The sequence below is a fragment of the Ochotona princeps genome, chromosome 23, assembly GCF_030435755.1.
Source record: "Ochotona princeps isolate mOchPri1 chromosome 23, mOchPri1.hap1, whole genome shotgun sequence".
Lineage (NCBI taxonomy): Eukaryota > Metazoa > Chordata > Mammalia > Lagomorpha > Ochotonidae > Ochotona > Ochotona princeps.
The window spans coordinates 21,501,950-21,520,479 of record NC_080854.1 but is presented as its reverse complement, the minus strand read 5'-3'; the positions used below and the strand labels follow the sequence as shown (position 1 = coordinate 21,520,479).

Genomic DNA, 18,530 nt, shown 5'->3' with positions numbered 1-18,530 from the left:
GCTGGAGGTCTGGGACAGACACATCGGCCAGTGTGTAGCAAAGACACCACCCGACAGTGATGACAGGCCACAAATGCAAAAAATATGGCTTGATGTAAACACCTGTTTTCCCTCTGGGAGTCTGGAATCTTGGTAAAAGCCAGACAGCGCCCCTCAGTTGAACTCCATGTGCCCAGGAGCCGTTCACACAGGTCACAGCTGTGGCTGGGGGAACTGTATCCCACGTGATTTCACTGGGAAGGGGCGTGGATGTGGGAGACCTGTGCCGTGTTCCCCTGGCATTTACCCTGTGTACTTTCCTCCTCAGCTAGCTTTGTAATAAATTACAGCCTTGAATGTGACTCTGTGCTGGGTTCTATGGGTCCTCTTCATGAAATGCTGAACCTGGGCATGAGCTTGGAGACCAGCACAGGGTCAGACCCACGTCAGCCCCGCAGTCTAACCACTGCCCTCACAGGTGCTTCTCTAAGTTCTCGCTCATCTAAATCTCACCTTAGCATCTGCTTCTCAGAAGACCTAAGACTAGTATATAGTGGATATTATCCACTGAATGTTGTCCCAGCACCTTACATCTGAAACTGCATTCTCAGGCAGCCAGGTAGCTCAGTGGCTGAGTCACTGCTTGGGACACCCTCACACCACACTGCAGTGCCTTGGGTTCAAGTCCTGCCTCTGTTCCCGATCCTGTTTCCTGCTAACGCACACCCCTGGGGGTGGCACATGATGGCTCAATTATTTGGGTCCCTGTCTGCTGTCAAGTGGCTGAAAAAAGTCAGGATTAGGTGAAAGGGGTAAAAGTGACAATTTTTCTACTTTGCTAAAAGAAAAAGCACCACAAACTCAACTTTTCCAGGTGGAAAAGCTGTCATTCTCACTGCCTGACAGTCTCTAGTGTTTACTCAAACCTGCACCCTGCATTCTGCTCTGTCATCTCCATAGTCCCGCAGCAGGTTCTCTGCTGGCTTCCAGTTCAACGTTAAAGCCCTCTGCTGACCCCGACCCCAGCACCTACAGGCAAGAACTCGGGGCTTCGGGTCCTCACAGCCAGCTTCCCCGGCACACAGTGCAGCCACATCTGATCCTCCCCCTCCACTGCTCCTCACATCTCTGACTCCCAGACTGTCCCCTGCAACTCTCAGTTACACATTTCTATTGGTCTTTCCGGATGCAGCACAAACACAAAAACTGGGAATATTTTTAATAGGCTAAAAGTGAGTTCTTGGAGGTAAGCATTTAACTACCATCAGCAGGCCCACCCACATCTCCCATCAGTGCCTCCGGCTGATTCCTGGCTCAAGGGCCGGACTCCAGGATCCTTTCTCCCTTGTGGGAGATCTGGACAGAGTCTGTCTCTCAGCTTCTGCCAATCTAGCACGGGCATTTGGGGACTGAAGCAATACACGGGAGAACCCCCGCACACCCCTTGCTTGCTCTCTGTTTGTCACCCTCTCTCTGCCTTTCAAAAGAAATAAGTGAATGCTCCCAAGTTTACCTGGAGATACTCTTAGCTTGCTGTTCTGTTAGGCCAAGCTCTTCACTGGAAACTCCACCTCCGGTTATAAGATCATCAATAATGTCTGCGATGTCCGTCAGCCCAGTCACCTGGAGAGCATCTACGGAAAGGCTGCATTGGCCGGTGCAAGTTGAGAAACAAAGCAGCTTCCACAGCATCATTACATATGCAGAAGCACACACTGAAACTACGCCCTGCCAGAGGATCTGAACACAAAATGATGAACACATCTACTGTGGCTGCTGTCTCTCCGTTATCTCTCAGCTAATGACTTGACAGATGTGTTTAAAAAGGTAACTTAGGGACCAAGAAAAGAATTTCTACAAATTTCGCTGCTGAAACTTAATACACACTGAGTAAAGGAAACTGTAGCATACGGAGTCCATCGTCTACTTGCTTCTGTTCCAACAGAAAGGTCCCTGACAATTCTCGGCTCAGTGGGAGTTGACCACATTCCCTGAACACGGGCAGCGTGAGCGCACATACACATTAGCACATTCCCAACACTCGGACTCCAAATCCAGAATGAACCCTTGTGATACTTACCTGTCAGCAAACTCCTCACTGTTATTTGCACCTTGAAAAAAAAGAAATGTTATCAATTAAAAATTTCAGGTCTTCTTTAAGTCATTAATATATTTCCACATTGAGAATTTTACATATTTTTAAACCTCCACATTTGTTAAAAGATATGTATGTCACTATATACTGAATATGCTGTTTGGTAGTAAACGTGGCCTACATGTTAGGATTGCTGCTTTTCCATGCTGCGTGCTCTGTGCAATACCTTTGGGGTGCAACCCTTCTGGAGCATCTGAGTTCTCCTTGCATGCATTGTTTTCACTGTAGCTCTCACACCTAAGGCAGAGTCTGCAGTACTGATCTGTGTCCGGCGTACTGCAGTCGCCCAGGTGATGTCTGTGTCTTCAGTACAGTGTGCAGTACTGGAATGAACTGGCTTTCAAACAGCACGATAGCCACAAAGCCCCTCCAGCAGTGTGACACACCTTCTGGAAAATATCCAATTTAAATCCAAGGAACAGTTTACTTCAAACAGAAAGGAATGCTTTTTTTAAAACCTGTTCAGTATCAAGTATGTGTCTTCAAAGCAGACAATTTATTTAATCTTCCTAGGTTAACCTGGGAAAACATGTTAATACAGAGAAAAAAGCACAGATATCACTTCTCAAAAAAAAGGGAGGAGGGTGAGCATGTGAGGTTCTTTTTTTTAAGATTTATTTATTTTTATTGCAAAGTCAGATATACAAAAAGGAGGAGAAACAGAGAGGAAGACCTTGCATCCAATGATTCACTCCCCAAGCAGCTGCAACAATCGGTGCTGCGCCGATCTGAAGCCAGGAGCCAGGAACTTCCTCCAGGTTTCCTACATGTGTTCAGGGTCCCAAGGCTTTGGGCCGTTCTCTACTGCTTTCCCAGGCCACAAGCAGGGAGCTGGATGGGAAGCGGGGCCACTGGGATTAGAACTGGCGCCCATATGGGATCCCAGCACATTCAAGGTGAGGATTTTAACCACTTCGCTATCGCACCAGATCCGACATCTACTTGATATTACACTGAAAGCCCCTACGACTCCTTCCTCATTCTTGACTATGATGTTCATGAAGGTGTTAGCCTCTCACTTCTTACAGATTTCCACCAAGCCCATTCGCCTGTCTCACTTGGGATCTCCTCGGGCTCTCTAACAGGTAACAGTTCACAGGATGGGGTCTTGGTGTTTCCCCTTTTTCCTTCCTGCTTGCAAAGAACAGACACTTGGGTCTGAACAGGCAATCAGTGACAGGCTCTTTCACATGGTCTTTCAGGCCTTCACGTCCATCCGCACCCATCTCTTCATCTAACGGCCTGCTCGGGCGGTAATGCGGCCACACCCCTAAGCTGGGATCACCTTCACCTTTGGGCTGGGCCTCGGAATGCTCCAGAGGTGGACACCACAGTCACTCTGCTCCTCCTATCTGGCGATACTGAACAGCTGGTTAACCTCCTCTTTAGCCATTTAGTCGCTGAATACCTCCAGCTGTATTTCAGAATGTCATGTTTCTTCTGTTTCCCACAGTGCTTTGCAGGGCCTCATTCTTTCGAAGGTCAGCTAAGTTCAGACCTACCACACTGTGTCCCCACACTTCCCCAGGCCTTGTCCATCTCTGCCCAGCATTCTCCATGAACTCTGAGGTAAAAGACAGAGTGTAACATCCTCAGATACACTCAGCACTATGCTCCCCCAGCATCACAGGTCCTGTGGAACCTGGGGGGTCAGTCCTTCCCCGGGGAGGGAAGAGGAAAGCCGCCAGAGACCGGGACACATAGAAAGGAAGCAGACGCCCAGCAAGGGGCTTTGCCCTGGACACGCAGTCACACACGGCTTAGGCGAGGGGAAACCATTATCGCCCTCAGGAGGACTTAGAAAACTCCTAAGTTTTTAAAGTCATCCTGTTAATAGCTTTTTTTTTTTTTTTAAGCAACAGCAATGCATTTAAAAACAGTATTATTGGGCCCGGTTCAATAACCTGGCAGCTAAAGTCCTCGCCTTACACGCACTGGGATCCCAAATGGGCGCAGGTTCTAATCCCGGCAGCTCCACTTCCCATCCAGCTCCCTTGCCTGTGGCCTGGGAAAGCAATTGAGGACGGCCCAGCACGGAGTTCCAGAAGCAGCTCCTGGCTTCAGATCAGCACAGCTCCAGCTGTTGTGGCTACCTGAGGAGTGAACCAGCAGACAGATTTAGAGAGAAGATTTTTTTTGAGAGAGATTTTTTTTCTGTCTTCTCTGTAAATCTGACTTTCCAATAAAAATAAAAAATCTTTAAAAAAAATTTAAAGAGGGTATTATTACTGCTCATGTTACTTTATTAATGATAACAAACACTCAGTAAAATAATTTTTGTTGACCCTCAGCATCTGAGAGCTAAGGAAAAAATTTTCAAGATACTCTGAGATTAAAAGGCTGCATTTACTATATCCTGTTGGTCATGACAAAATATGTCAAGTAATACAAAAGCATATCACTCGTCATTTTCCCTTCTGGGTGTAACGGAACCAAAAGTGGCACTGAATCCACATTTCAACATCTTCAACCCTAAGACAGAGATAACAAAAGTATGCCACGGGTCAGCTTCCACCAGGATCGTGTCTGTCACAAGGGCTGTCTAGCCTGGCAGAGCCTCAGGGACTGATGATGTACTGCGCTGTTTGAAAGTCAGTTGCATTCCAGTACTGCACACTGTGTACCAGCTTTAACCTCCCACACAGCGACGGGCCCAGCCAACACAGCTCAGGAACACTGTGACGGAGAGTGGGCAGGGCTCGCAGGGACGAGGCACAGTACCGGGAGAAGGCGTGTGCTGCCCACTGGAGGGGCTGGCCGCTGCGTCAGCACCAGGAAGCACGCGGGGCTGCTGAGGACACAGAGGCTCTGCTCCCGACAGCTGGGCTGAAGTCTCCTCCTGGTCACTCTGATCTTCCTCATCCCCAGGAGCCAGGACTTGCACTGAGTGAGAGTATAAATTATACTTCACAGAAAACAGACCCCGACCCCGAAATCACCTATTAAAGTGTAACAATCGCTAATACCTTCACAGGCAACAAAGATAGGTCAGAAGGTTTAATATGGTATTCTGACGGATTTCTACAGAATAATACAGAAATATGAAATTTAAAATCCCCTTATAATAAAATTTTAATAAAGCATAGAAACCATAATAAAAGAATGGAATAGGACATTAAAAGAGCTAGATTTGGAAAAAAAGTAGAACTTTTAAATATTAAAAATGTAGATGCAGAAAACAAAGTCATAGGGATTGAACAGGTGAAGCAGCTGAGAGGAGCGCAGGGAGACGCGGTAACTAGATCGAGAGCTCCCAGACCTCCCCAGCTACTCCACCGAGCTCCCCAGACCTCCCCAGCTACTCCACCAAGACAGAAGAGGCGGAAATGAACAGTGCCCAGAAGAGCTAAGGAACAGAGCGAGCTCTCAGCTGTCCATAATGAGCGTTTTCAGAGCGAACAACAGGCTGGCGCAGTCCTCCCAAGCACGCTACAAGAAAACTTCCCAGTGGGAAACCATCCAACTGGGGCAGCATCGCTACTCGTCGGGAGAGGGACAGCCGGACATACTGCATCAAAACAGCAAGAGAAACTTAACACTTGTTAGGGCATTTGGAGATAACAGGGCATGAAGACTACCAGCACACAGGTGGTCAGTAGACAGGGCCAGGCATTTGGCCAAGTGATTAAGAAGCCAGTTAAGACATGCACATCCAAGACGGAGAGCACCTGGGCCTCACATCCGCCTTCACTCCCAACTCCAAAATCTGAGTGCTATGAATCCTGGGGGTTAACTGGGATCCCCTCCACTCACTAGACCAAGTGAGCACAGGGAGCCCAGGGACTTGAGCCATTCTCCCCTGCTTTCCTGGGCACATCAGCAGGGAGTGTGATTGGAAGCGGAGCAACTGGGACTTGAACCAGTACCCATTTGAGATGCAGGCACCTCTATGTGTAAACTACCACACAGTGGCAGCTCCCCAATTTTTAAGGGAAACCGCAGTAGATATATTCAAAGTGGTGTTGGAAACCAATGATCATCCTAGAGTTTTGTTTTAAATAATCTACCACAAAATAAATAAGCTATCACACAAAAAAACTATAGCACAGTGAGTTATTAAAAAAAAAGGGAAAATTTGCCACTCACAGACTCTACATAATGAAATTGAAATCTTTTAAGCTGTGGCTATACAGGCCCAGCACCATGGCAAAGCATATCAAGCAGCTGTGCGCAGCGCTGGCATCCTGTAAGAACACCAGTTAGGGTCCCAGCTGCTCCACTTCTGATCCAACTCCCTTCTTTGGGCCTGGGAAAGACCTGGCAGAGCCTCCTGCCTTCTGGCTTCAGATCGTCTCAGCTCCAGCCCATTCGGCCATTTGGGTGGGGAATGAACCAGCGGGTGGAAGATCTCTCTCCATTCTGTCTCTTCATCTCTTTATTCCTCTTTGAAAGGCAGAGTTAGAATCTTTTTTTAAAAAAATTAAAACCACAGGGTAGACCTAAGATATTAGAAAACAGTATCAGATGAGATGATTTTTTTGAAAAGACTGAAAAGCTCTTTTTGGCCAGACTGTATGAGAAAGTAAGTGCAGGTATAAACAACTAAACATCACCACTCCAGGCTCATCCTTTCAGAAACAAGCACAATCCTTGTCTAGCCCTTGAACCAGAACGCAGACGGCAAGCTGACATGACGTCACCAAGCCACAGCCACGCCAGCAGCAGCCCTGGCAACCCTCGGCTGCGTGGAGCCAGGAACGTGGGACCCAGGGACACACCGCTCAGCCTGCCCCACCCCGGGATCCACGCTGGGGGACACGACCGGCCTCTCAGGGGGCAGAATAGGGCCAGAGGGAGCAGCCAATAACATTATTGTAAAAATAATCCTCAACTAAAAACTGGGAGGTGGAAGGGTTGGGCTTCCACAGAACTCCTCTCGGTTCTCCTAGGCCAAGGAACAGTGCTCTTTCAGACCAACCAACAAGGTGTCCGCCCAGGCCCTGCCACCCGCAACACACCTTCTTCAGAAACGCTCATGGTTTTTGAAGGGAATGGTTTTTCAAATTCAAAGCCAGCAGACAATTCACTGTGGTTCACCTGCAGGAAACACAGAGCAGCAGTTACAGATTTCACACACTGATATTCAAAATGACAAATATTTTTAATGTAAGTTTTAAACTTATTAATGCAACAAATGAAGAAAATGGGAATATCCAATACGCGCTAAAATGACAGATCAATCCAGAAGACGAGATGTTGCCTTGCACCTTCGCTGAGTGTCACGTAAGCTGAGAACCAGGACCAGATGGTCAATGGCTGTTATTCTGGGTTTTTTAGAAAAAGAATACTTTTATTATATTTGTTACTTTATAATCATTCTTGTTTTCTTGATATTGGAATAGATATAAACTTTAAAGTTTTTATTTCAGGTGTATCAGGAACAAATAAATACACAGGTAGCCTATGCATGGCAAAATGTTTTAAATACATATTACTTTGTTTTATAACACTTTATAATTCTACAGGTAAAATAAAAAATAGTGCAAGCTACAAGTCATTATACATCGTATTTGTTTCTTCCTTTCTCTCTGTAATTCTGACTTTCAAATAAAAAAGAGAGTAAGAAAAGAAAAAATCAAGTGTCTCAAACTGCATCATCCCTACAAATCTAACAACTCAGTTTCAGAACAAAAGGCCAGACTCTACCTGGGTACTGTGGAGACCCAGCACTTCGGGCCCGGGGAAGTCCTGCTCTATGCTTTGGGCCATGTTCTGCACCGCCAGCAGCTGCTCGTCAATCTCCCGAAGCTTGGCGGCGAGGCGCTGGAGGCAGCGGGCCGCGGGGCTGGGAGTAGGCCGAGGCGCAGGCGTCTCCCGCGGCCGGCTCCGCAGCAGCTCCCCTTCCGCACAGGCGGCTCCCGTGCTCCGCGCTCTGAGCTCCGGTTTGGCTGCATCTACACAGCGACAGAAGACCAGTCCAGACCACAGGAATGGCACCAGCACCGTCTGGGTGGCCCACTTCCCGCATCATAGTGCCGGGGGCAGAGTCTAGGCTGTTTGCAATTCCATCTCCCTGCCAGTGCACATCCTGGAAGCCGCAAGCTGATGGCTCAAGTTAAAGGGACCCTGCCACCTCCGTGGGAGACAAAGTTCCTGCCTCTCACCTTCATCCGGGCCCATCCTGGGCTGCTGCGGGCTGCTGGAAAACGAACTCGCGGACAGAAGATCTTTTCTAGTCTCTGCCTGTCCTCCTCTGGCTCTCCCTTTCAAACAAAATAAAACACAGAAAAAATCTGAGACCCCACCAATGTGCTGCTACTCCTTCTCTGAGCCCCTCAGAGCATCCCCAGTATCCCAGGATCCTGCCAACAGCCAAATGGCTCAACAGGATAAAAGACACACACAAGCTTTCCTGTCCACCTCTCCAGGATCAAAGCATACCATTTCATTAAACAAACATTCCATTTCAGTCAACTTTAATTTTCTCAAATTCAGCAGGCTCAAAGCTCTGAGTCTAATTCATATTTTCCTTTAATATTTCCTGGGTGCTTTTTCTCTTAATTTTCTAGAGTTGGCTGGTATAAAAATATTGGGGTGGTGCCTTGGCATAGTATGTTTAAGTACTGGCTGCTCCACTTTTGAGCAAGCTCCTTGCTAATGTGCCAGGGAAAGCAGCAAAAAACGGCACAGGTCCTCAGGCCCCTACAACCATTTAGGAGACCCAGAAGAAGCTCCTAGCTCCTGGCCTCAAATCAGCTGAGCTCTGGCCATTATGGCCATCTGGGAAATCAACTGGCAGATGGAAGACCTTTTCTGTCTCTCCCATCTCTATAAATCTGCCTTTTAAAGGGAAAAGAAAAATCTTAAAAACTAAATAACTCGGGCCCAGCGGCGTGGCCTAGCAGCTAAAGTCCTCACCTTGAAAGCCCCGGGATCCCATATGGGCGCTGGTTCTAATCCCGGCAGCTCCACTTCCCATCCAGCTCCCTGCTTGTGGCCTGGGAAAGCAGTTGAGGACTGCCCAAACCCTTGGGACCCTGCACCCGCGTGGGAGACCTGGAAGAGGTTCCTGGTTCCCAGCTTCGGATCGGCTCGGATCGGCGCGCATCGGCCCGTTGCGGCTCACTTGGGGAGTGAAACATCGGATGGAGGATCTTCCTCTCTGTCTCTCCTCCTCTCTGTATATCCAGCTTTCCAATAATAATAAAATCTTTAAAAAAAATAAAAAACTAAATAACTCGAGCCCAGTGCTGTAGCTTAGCAGCTAAAGTCCTCACCTTGCATATGCTGGGATCCCATATGGGCGCCAGTTCTAATCCCAGCAAGCCCAGCTTCCCATCCAGCTCCCTGCTTGTGGTCTGGGAAACTAATTGAGGATGGCCCAAAGCCTTCGGACACTGCATCCACGCTGTTGCGGCTACTTGGGGGAGTGAATCAGTGGACAGAAGACCTTCCTCTCTGTATATCTGACTTTCCAATAAAAATAAATATTTTTTTTAAAGTAATTTCTAAAAATAAAAGGTTCACCTTTCCAAACTGTAGGAAACACACAGAGCAACAGTTACAGATTTTACACACTGCAGGCGGGCCAGTGTTGGAACGCCCAGTGGCGGTTGTGACCACAACGGCGGCCACTAACTCAGGGCAGGGAGGGCTGTCTCGGCCGTTCACCTCTCTCGTGCAGCCTGGCTGGTGGTACAGCTGAGCAGAAGCTGGGCTCCTTCACTTCTGTAACAGCCTCTCTCCAGCTTTTTCCTTCCAGAAGTCCTGGAGTCTCTTTTGCAGGTATGAGTAAACCCAGAGCAGAACTGGCACAGTCTATTCGGAATAATCAAAGTCACACAAGCATTCAAACAAGGTTTAACACAACATTTCCCTCCGTGAACATCAACATGCAAAAGTACTGTGGGGCCTAGCTGCAAGTAGGGTAACAATGCCTAACTAAATTTTTCAAAAGGTACTTATTTAAGGAGGAGGGGACAACCCTGACCTTGGCTGTTGAACTTGTGTGGAGGAACAGCATTAGTAACTGACGCGGCCAGGTGGTGCAGCTCGGCACCTGACGGGGCTTGCACGGGCATGCTGTCACTGGAAGGCCCTTCGGTGACGGCCAGCTCCTGCAGCAGCTCATCAGCCTGAATGTCCATCACATCCAGGTAAGCGTGGCCCGCCTATGTCAAAACACGAAGTAATGTCAAAGAGGCGGCTGCTGCTTTCTTCTCCATGGCTGCTCTGCAAAACAAGGTTGACTTTTTCATTCGCACCATGAGGCCAGCAGAGCTTGTGTGTGCTGCCTGAGTGAAAGCTCTAGCAAGTAAACGCTCCGTCTTAGCGTCTGATGTTTTCCTTTCCGTCAAAGCTACTCATTTCACCCAGTTACATGATGTCTACAAGACCAGTACCCATATTAGCACAAAGCCAAATTAAAGTTTCTGAATAAAACACAAACCGAATTTGTTGTCATATTAAAGGCTGAAGGTGACGAAGCCCTCTCTTGTACTTCCAGGGAAAATTCGGGGTTTAGACATACATCTGGAACCAACTGCTGAGGAATTTGCAAAGGTTCATGCTCTAGAGGTTAAATAATAAAAAAAAAAAGACCAGGAATATCAAGTTAGTACCACATTTTGTAAAATACTAGGAGATCTAAATAGAAGCTCCATGTTCATAAGTTTATATATATATATAAAGGAAAACAGAATACAAGTTGGTTTGAGCATTATTTTACTTTTATTTGAAAGGCAGATTTATGGAGAGGAGAGAGATCCTCTATCCACTGCTTCACTTCCCAAACACCACAGTGCTTGAAGGTGAGCTGACTCAAAGTCAGCAGGCAAACGCTTCCAGGTTTCCCACATGGGTGCAGGCTCCCAAGGCTTTGGGCCATCCTCCACTGCTCTCCCAGGCCACAGGCAGGGAGCTGGATGGGAAGTGGAGCTGCCGGGATTAGAACCGGCGCCCAAACAGGATGCTGGCTCCACAGGTGGAGAACAAGCTGCTGTGCCACTGTCCCAGCTCCTCCGTTCTAGGGCTGTTTATTCTCCAGAGCACTTCCTAGCTCAACACAAAATGACTCTCATTTTTCTCACTGTGATGAAAGTTTCTGGCTTTCAACTTTGTCCCCCAAGGTGGATCACCGGAACTTTCCTCCCTTTCTCTGATAGCTGCTAACATCTTCCTCAGTTCAAATCAGATCCTGCCCTACACCCTGGCTGAGGAAATGCTGCACAAAGGAAGCAACAATCAACTGAAACAGGCCCTGCTGGTCTTCCTTACCCAGCCTAGAGGCAGTCCTATCTCCTGCCTTTGGGCTACTGGCCTGGGAAAGTAGTGGAGGATGCACCAAGTCCCTGGATCCCTGCCCGCACTTGAGAGATCCAGAAGCAGCTCCTGGCTGTGGATAAGCCCAGCTACAGCCATTGCAGCCATGTGAGAAGGGAACCAGTGGGTGGAACATCTGTCTCTTCTCTTTCTGTGATGCTGCTTTTCAAATAAAAATAAATGAATAGGTAAAAACTGATCTCAAAAAAGTACTTATTCTCACTCAACAACAAATAGGCTCAATGTAGTTGGTTAGCAATTGAACTTTGTGCATTTGATTCTAGGACTCTGATCATCTCTGAGCATTTTGTCTACTTTTATTTGAAAGAGACAGACAGATGTTCCAACTGCTGGTTCATGCCCCAAATGCTGCCTCAGTAGCTGAAGATGAGCCAGGCTGAAGCCAGGAACCAAGTACCAATGTGGGTCCCTCTAGCAATGACCGAGGCGAGCAAGTGACCAACCCACCTCATCCTACGGTTTGCACCAGTAGGAGGCTGAACTGGGAGCACATGCTGGGCTCAAACCCAGCTACTCAGATGTGGGTACCCCAAGCGGCATTTGGACACTGCACCAACCACCAGTCATGAGCATTTTATCTTTAAGAAAGCATTATGTCCGCATTTCATGTTGCAACTCACTGTCAAACTGAATACTAGAAACTTACCGACAAGCTTGAGTTTAAAGCATAAACTGATAAAAAACATTTACAAACATGAAATGAAAGCATTTATGTGCCACTGCCTCCAACCCAGGCGCTGGTTCTTTTCCAAGGGCGATGCGGACCTGTTCACCAGCGTGCATGCATATGCGCCATCTAAGTAGGCAGCTGTTCTCGGAGAAAACACAAGCTGTACCTGGAGGAGAAGGAGTGACGTGTCGATTTTCTCCACCTTCAGGAGCAAGTACGGGAGAAGCTGCTTCCTTGTTCTCTAACACATTAGGTGCTTTATGGGCATAAGAAAAAACAAAGGATTTTTGCAAACACAAGGAAAAATTAAACATATGAATATAGATAATCACATATTCTACATAAACACAGGAAGAAAGGTATACTTAACAACCGAAAATGATAGAAACGAAGATTTTGTTTCTATTTACTTGCTGGGCTTTGGCCTAGGTGAACAATCAACTATTACTAACTAGCTGTCCAGACTGACAAGATGAGACAGGGTCAAGACAAAGAACCTCTGAGGCTCCAAGACACACGCAGACAAAGGCAGTGCTTTTGTTCACATGAAAAACATCTCACATGGTTCAACCTCATCCAGACAAAAAAAAAAAAAAAAAAAAAAAAAACACACAAATTTTAAAACAATGCTGTTTTTTGATCCAAATTGACAAAGAAAAAAAAAACTAGTGAGCAGGCCCGGCGGCGTAGCCTAGCGGCTAAAATCCTCCCCTTGAACGCCCCGGGATCCCATATGGGCGCCGGTTCTAATCCCGGCAGCTCCACTTCCCATCCAGCTCCCTGCTTGTGGCCTGGGAAAGCAGTCGAGGACGACCCAAAGCCTTGGGACCCTGCACCCGCGTGGGAGACCTGGAAGAGGTTCCAGGTTCCTGGCATCGGATTGGCGCGTACTGGCCCGTTGCGGCTCACTTGGGGAGTGAATCATCGGATGAAAGATCTTCCTCTCTGTCTCTCCTCCTCCTCTGTGTATATCTAGCTGTAATAAAATAAATAAATCTTTAAAAAAAAAAAACAACTAGTGAGCTAAATCAATGACTAACCAAGGCTCTTAGGCAAGAGCATATTCCCTGAGGCATTACTTATTACTCTGCCTTGCATTCGCTGGGATCCCATACGAGCGCCAGTTCGCGTCCCAGCTACTCTACTTCCCATCCAGCTCCCTGCTTGTGGCCAGCTACTCTACTTCCCATCCAGCTCCCTGCTTGTGGTCTGGGAAAGCATTAGAGGACAGCCCAAGACCTTGGGATCCTGCTCCCACATGGGAGACCCAGAAGAATCTTGGCTCCTGGCTTCAGTTTGACTTAGCTCCAGCTATTGCGGCCACTTGGGGAGTGAAGCAGCGGATGGTAGATCTTCCGTCTCTCCTTCTTTCTATAAATCTGCCTTTCTGATTGGGACTCTGTTGAATGTATACATTATTTTTGGTAATATGGACATTTTGATGATGCTGACTGCCCATCCAAGAGCATGAAGTCTTCTAGTTCTTGTCTTAATGTTTTGTAATTTTCCTCATATAGATCTTCCACATCCTTTGTTAGGTTTATTCCTTGGTATTTTGTTTTCTGCTCTAATTTTGAAGGGCACCATGCTGGTTAGTTCTCCAGCCTTGGGGTTGTTGACGCATACGATGGCTGTTGATGTCTCTTCATTATCTTGTATCCTGCGACTTTGCTGAACTATCGTGTAAGTTGTAACTGACTCTTTGAGTCCCTTGGTTCTCCTATTTTGACTCACGTCATCTGCAAACACAGCTTGACTTCCTCGTTTCCCATTTGGATTCCTTTGATCTCCTTTTCTTGTCTAATAGCATTTGTGAGTTCCAGTACTATGTTAAATAGCAGTGGTGATAGTGAACATCCTAGTCTGGTTCCAGAGTTTAGCGGGAAGGCTTCTAATCTTTCCCCATTCAATATGACATTGGCACTGGGTTTTTCATACATTGCTTTTATTATGTTATGGATTGTCCCTTCAGTGTCTACTTTAGTGTTTTTAGCATGAAGTGGCATTAGATTTTGTCAAAAGCTTTTTCTGCAACTATTGAATCCCAGCTGTTCAGCTTGATCCAGCTCCCTGCTCAGGTCCTGGGAAAGCAGCAGCAGCTGGCCCTGCCACGTATATGGCAAGATCTGGATGCCGTCTCAGGCTTCTGGCTCCCACTTGGACCAGCCCCAGATGTTTTCATCATTTAGGGGCATGAACCAGCAGATGGGAGATTATCTGTTGCTCCTTCTCCATCACCGTTTTTTAAGATTCATTTTTTTTTTATTGGAAAGGCAGATATACAGAGAGAAGGAGAGAAAGAGAGGAAAGATCTTCCAACTTCTGGTTCACTCCCCAAGGGGTCACAATGGCCAGAGCTGAGCCGATCTGGAGCCAGGAGCCTCATCTAGGTCTCCTGTGCAGGTGCCAGTCCCAAGGCTTTGGGCATCCTCTACTCCCTTCCCAGGCTATAAACAGGGAGCTAACTGGGAAGTAGAGCAGCCAGGATATGAACTGACGTCCTTATGGGATCCGGCAGATGCAAGGCAAGGATTTAACCACTAGTTTATTGCACTGGGCACTCCAACACTCTTTCAAATACATAAAATGAATTAAAAAAAAAAAGATACATTCTAAACAGTGCTTAAAGGTACCTGGAAAAAAGAAACACTGGGACCTAATGTAGGTTAAATTCTCACAGGAAAACCACAGGAAAGAGCAATTTCTAGAAGAGTGGTTCAGAGAGTAAAGGAAGAATTTGTGGCATATGCTGTATCTAAATATGCAAAACACACAGATGACTAAAACAGCATCCAAAATACTATTCCTAGGGCGGGTGCCGAGGTGCAGTGGGTTAAGCTACCACTGTGATATGCACAGCCCATATTGGGAACGCCAGTCAAAGTCCCAGCTACTCTGCTTCCAATCCAGCTTCCTGCTAGCATGCCTTGAAAGGCAGTAGATGATGACCCAAGGCTTGGGCCCCTGTCACCACATGGCAGTATAGGACTGAGTTCCTGGGGCCAGTTTCAGCTTGGCCCAGCACCAGCTACTGCAGGCATGTGGGGAGTGAACTGGCAGCAAGAACACCTGTATCCTCCTCAATCTTTACCAGCCTCAGCTCCGGGCCTCGCAACCTGACGCACGGAATTCCAGCCAAGGAAGTTTAAAGGCAGAGAGAATCTGATTCAAAGCATTATTCCTACTGACTTAGGTGGGAGTCCATGTCCGTTCTGAATAACTATCTGTTTTTTTTTTTTTAACTGAAGTTAACATAGAATCAAAACATATACCATATACCTGGGAAGGGCAGAATGATTAAAAATTCCTTTTACATCATAGCCTTAAAGACAATGCCTTAAGTTTACATATGTTAAATATGATGAAACACATACATTTTTAAACAAGGAAACAGCACTTTACCTGGGTCTGTATTTGTACTTGCATCCTGGCTTCCTGTAGCTTTCTTTCTTACAGAAGCCATGAAATGCAGTCCAGCTGAAGAATTAATATCATCTTGTAGCATTTCTAAAACACAACAAAATATCAGAAGCCATCCGTGAAAATCCAAAAGATTTTCTGGAAGCCCAGAAACAATGTACTTAGCTCAAGAGGTGAGCATGGAGTCTTAGGATGTTACAAAAATGGACTTTCTGAAGGAGGTGGGACCAAAACTGAACTTCAGAGAAAAGTGTACATCCAGGCCAGAAACAGAGATGGGCTCTGACTAAAGCAGATCTGGGAGCAGTGAAATGAAGAAATAGTGTGGTCATGCTATTGTTATGGAAAAGTTTGTTCTCAACCTTTTGAGTCAATAAAACTGAAGGAAATCACTCAGATGAGGTTGGGGGCCAGCACCATGGCACAGCACGCTACCAGCTGCCTCCTGGAACACCAGTATCCCACACTGGAGTGCCAGCTGAAGTCCCAGATATTCCAATTCTGATCCAGCTCCCTACTAATGGGCTTGGGAAGGTGGCAAGAAGGTGGCCCAAGCACTAGGCCACTCCAATCCAGATAGGGAACCAAAGGGAGTTCCTGGCTCCCAGCTTTGGCACCGCCCATCTCTGGCATGGCAGCCATTTGGTGAATGACAGATGGGCGAGTCTTTGTCATTCTGCCTTTTGAGAAAATGTATGTGAAGAAAATGAGGCTGTTACAACAGATGGAGTAAGTACCTAGGAGTGGTGAAGGATGGAAGACAGAGGAGAAACTAAGAGTTACAGTATCAATATGTTATTCTGAGATTAGGTTGGAGAGAGCACAGACGGAGATGGGGACTGTAGGAGAAAATAATTAGGCAGAGAGGGAGGGGGTGATGGATTCGAATCAGCTATTGTGATAGAATAAAAGGTAAGACGTATTTAGCCTTTGACCTTGGTTTGTGAGTTCCTTAGACTCTTGGGATTTCCTGAGCGGTAGGAATTCTTTCGTCATTCATGGTAGCAGACATGCAGGTGACTGGGTCGCAGCTGGCTCCTAAGCAGAGCACTCTTGCAGGACTGAGCGCTGCAGCTGCGGCACCTGCACTCACTGCAGGCAGGCAGCGTCAGAGCAAGTAAATACAGCAGGACACCAGTTAGTGCCAGAGAACTACAGTTACAACACACAGCCACAGGAGTACCATGCAGTCCCTAAAAAACGTGACATTCTCCCCGTCTCCCTGTCTTCTGTCACTTTGCCTTTCACGTAAAAATAAATATATATTTTCTTAAAAGTGAGGGGGCAGTGCCATGGCATTGGTAGGTTAAGCTGCCACCTCTGGCACTGTCATCCCATGCAGGCAGTGGTGGAAGTCCCAGCTATTTCACCTCTGATCCAGCTCCCTGCTGATGTGTCTGGGAAAGCAGCAGAGGATGGCCCAAGTCCCAAGGCAGATCTGGAGGAGGCTCCCTTTTCCTGGTTTCTGACTGTTGAAGCCATTGTGGGGAGTAAACCAGCAGATGGAAGATCTCTCTATATCCCCTACTCTGTCACTCTACCTTTGAAATAAATTATTAAATCTTTTTTAAAAATTAAAAAACCATTATGGAAGGATACCTAGTGTTTTGGAAAATTTAACTTAATGCTGGTACATAAAACCATGTCAGTTACACATAAATGCAGATACATACAAACGCAGGTGTCAGGCCTGAAAACATTGTAATACCAGTTAACACGAGACAAGATATGTGCTTTTAATATTCTGACACTTAGTTGCTAAATTTTCTCCTGTAAGTAAGCAATATCTTTGCAAAAAGAAAAACAAAATTTGGTTCACAGCAAACTGATTAAACAAATAAATAAATAAAAGGGAGAGAGAACCAAATGAGGAAGAAAGGACCCCCATCATTTAAAAACTAAATGAATGCAGGGAGGGGAGGCTGACAGATAAATCAAGGGTGAATTTCAAAGGAAAAACTGGGGTCAATCAATAGAATGGTGGTATTACTAACAGGAAGAGGCCACTTTAAAACCTGCACAAACTGAATTTAAGGAACAAGTACAAAACAAAGATGAGAGACTACATAAAAACAGTGCAAAGCTTTAGTCATAGGAACAAAAGCCTACAAGCACAGGTGAGCAAATCAGCCAGTGGCCGTTAGTCAATGAGCATGCTGGATGTACAGGAGTTACTGAGAAGAAGGTATTAAGAACTAAACTTATCTAGAAACACAATGACAATTTAAGAAAAAAAAAAAACAATTCAATATCCATAAAATCAGTTATTTTTCCTTAAGTGGCTTTTCTATATTTAATGTGAATCTATTTTCTGTAATGAAATCAGTCCCAGACATTGCCATAACTGATTTCCATTCAGAGCTCATACATCTTATTTAAGATTCTAAGTAACTGGGGCCAGCACTGAAGTGTAGCATGCTAATCCTCCACCCTGTGGCAGCAGCATCCCATGTGGGCGCCTGTCGAGTCCTGGCCACTCCACTTTCCAGGCCAGGGAGCTGAATGGGAAGCAGCAAAGGATAGCCCAAAGCCTTGGGGACCTTACGCCCACGTGGGAGACCCAGAAGAAGCTCCTGGCTTCTGATCAACTCAGTTCTCAGTTCCAACAAATGGAAGACTTCTCCTTCTCTTTTTGTAAAAATCTACCTTTCAAGTAAAATTAAATAAATCTTTAAAAAATACGGAAATAGAGAAAGAGAGAGAAATCCTAAGTAACCATACTGCTCCGCTGCCAGGGTCAGTAAGTGTTTTCTGTCAAGGGCCAGATCATACATAGTTCAGACTCAAAGGATGACATGGTTTCGGTGGTAACTGCTATCCAGCTGAACTGTGCAAAGTTACTGCAGACGTGAGTGAGCAAATGGACTAGATTATGTTCCAACAAATATTCATTTGCAGAAACGCAAGTGGTTCAGACCTGGTCCCTGGGCCACACCCTGTCCAGCACGGCTTTAATGAATAAGCAATCCATACACACACAGGAATGGGCATTTGGCCTCGTGGTGGAAAACGCCCACATCCCTC

At 46.4% G+C, this 18,530-nt stretch overlaps 1 protein-coding gene across 1 annotated transcript in view; it reads right to left on the bottom strand.

Moving 5' to 3' along the window:
* Nucleotides 1-18,530, bottom strand: part of CPLANE1 (ciliogenesis and planar polarity effector complex subunit 1) — a 94,816-nt gene that overhangs the window by 11,831 nt on the left and 64,455 nt on the right. Inside the window, exons 38-48 of the mRNA XM_058680127.1 lie at nucleotides 15,489-15,593; nucleotides 12,253-12,342; nucleotides 10,524-10,645; nucleotides 10,065-10,245; nucleotides 9,746-9,892; nucleotides 8,239-8,337; nucleotides 7,781-8,028; nucleotides 7,093-7,171; nucleotides 4,856-5,017; nucleotides 2,060-2,090; nucleotides 1,493-1,624 (exon numbers count right to left, since the gene is read on the bottom strand). Coding sequence (XP_058536110.1) covers nucleotides 1,493-1,624; nucleotides 2,060-2,090; nucleotides 4,856-5,017; nucleotides 7,093-7,171; nucleotides 7,781-8,028; nucleotides 8,239-8,337; nucleotides 9,746-9,892; nucleotides 10,065-10,245; nucleotides 10,524-10,645; nucleotides 12,253-12,342; nucleotides 15,489-15,593 — 1,396 coding nt within the window. The remainder of the gene's footprint in view (nucleotides 1-1,492; nucleotides 1,625-2,059; nucleotides 2,091-4,855; nucleotides 5,018-7,092; nucleotides 7,172-7,780; nucleotides 8,029-8,238; nucleotides 8,338-9,745; nucleotides 9,893-10,064; nucleotides 10,246-10,523; nucleotides 10,646-12,252; nucleotides 12,343-15,488; nucleotides 15,594-18,530) is intronic.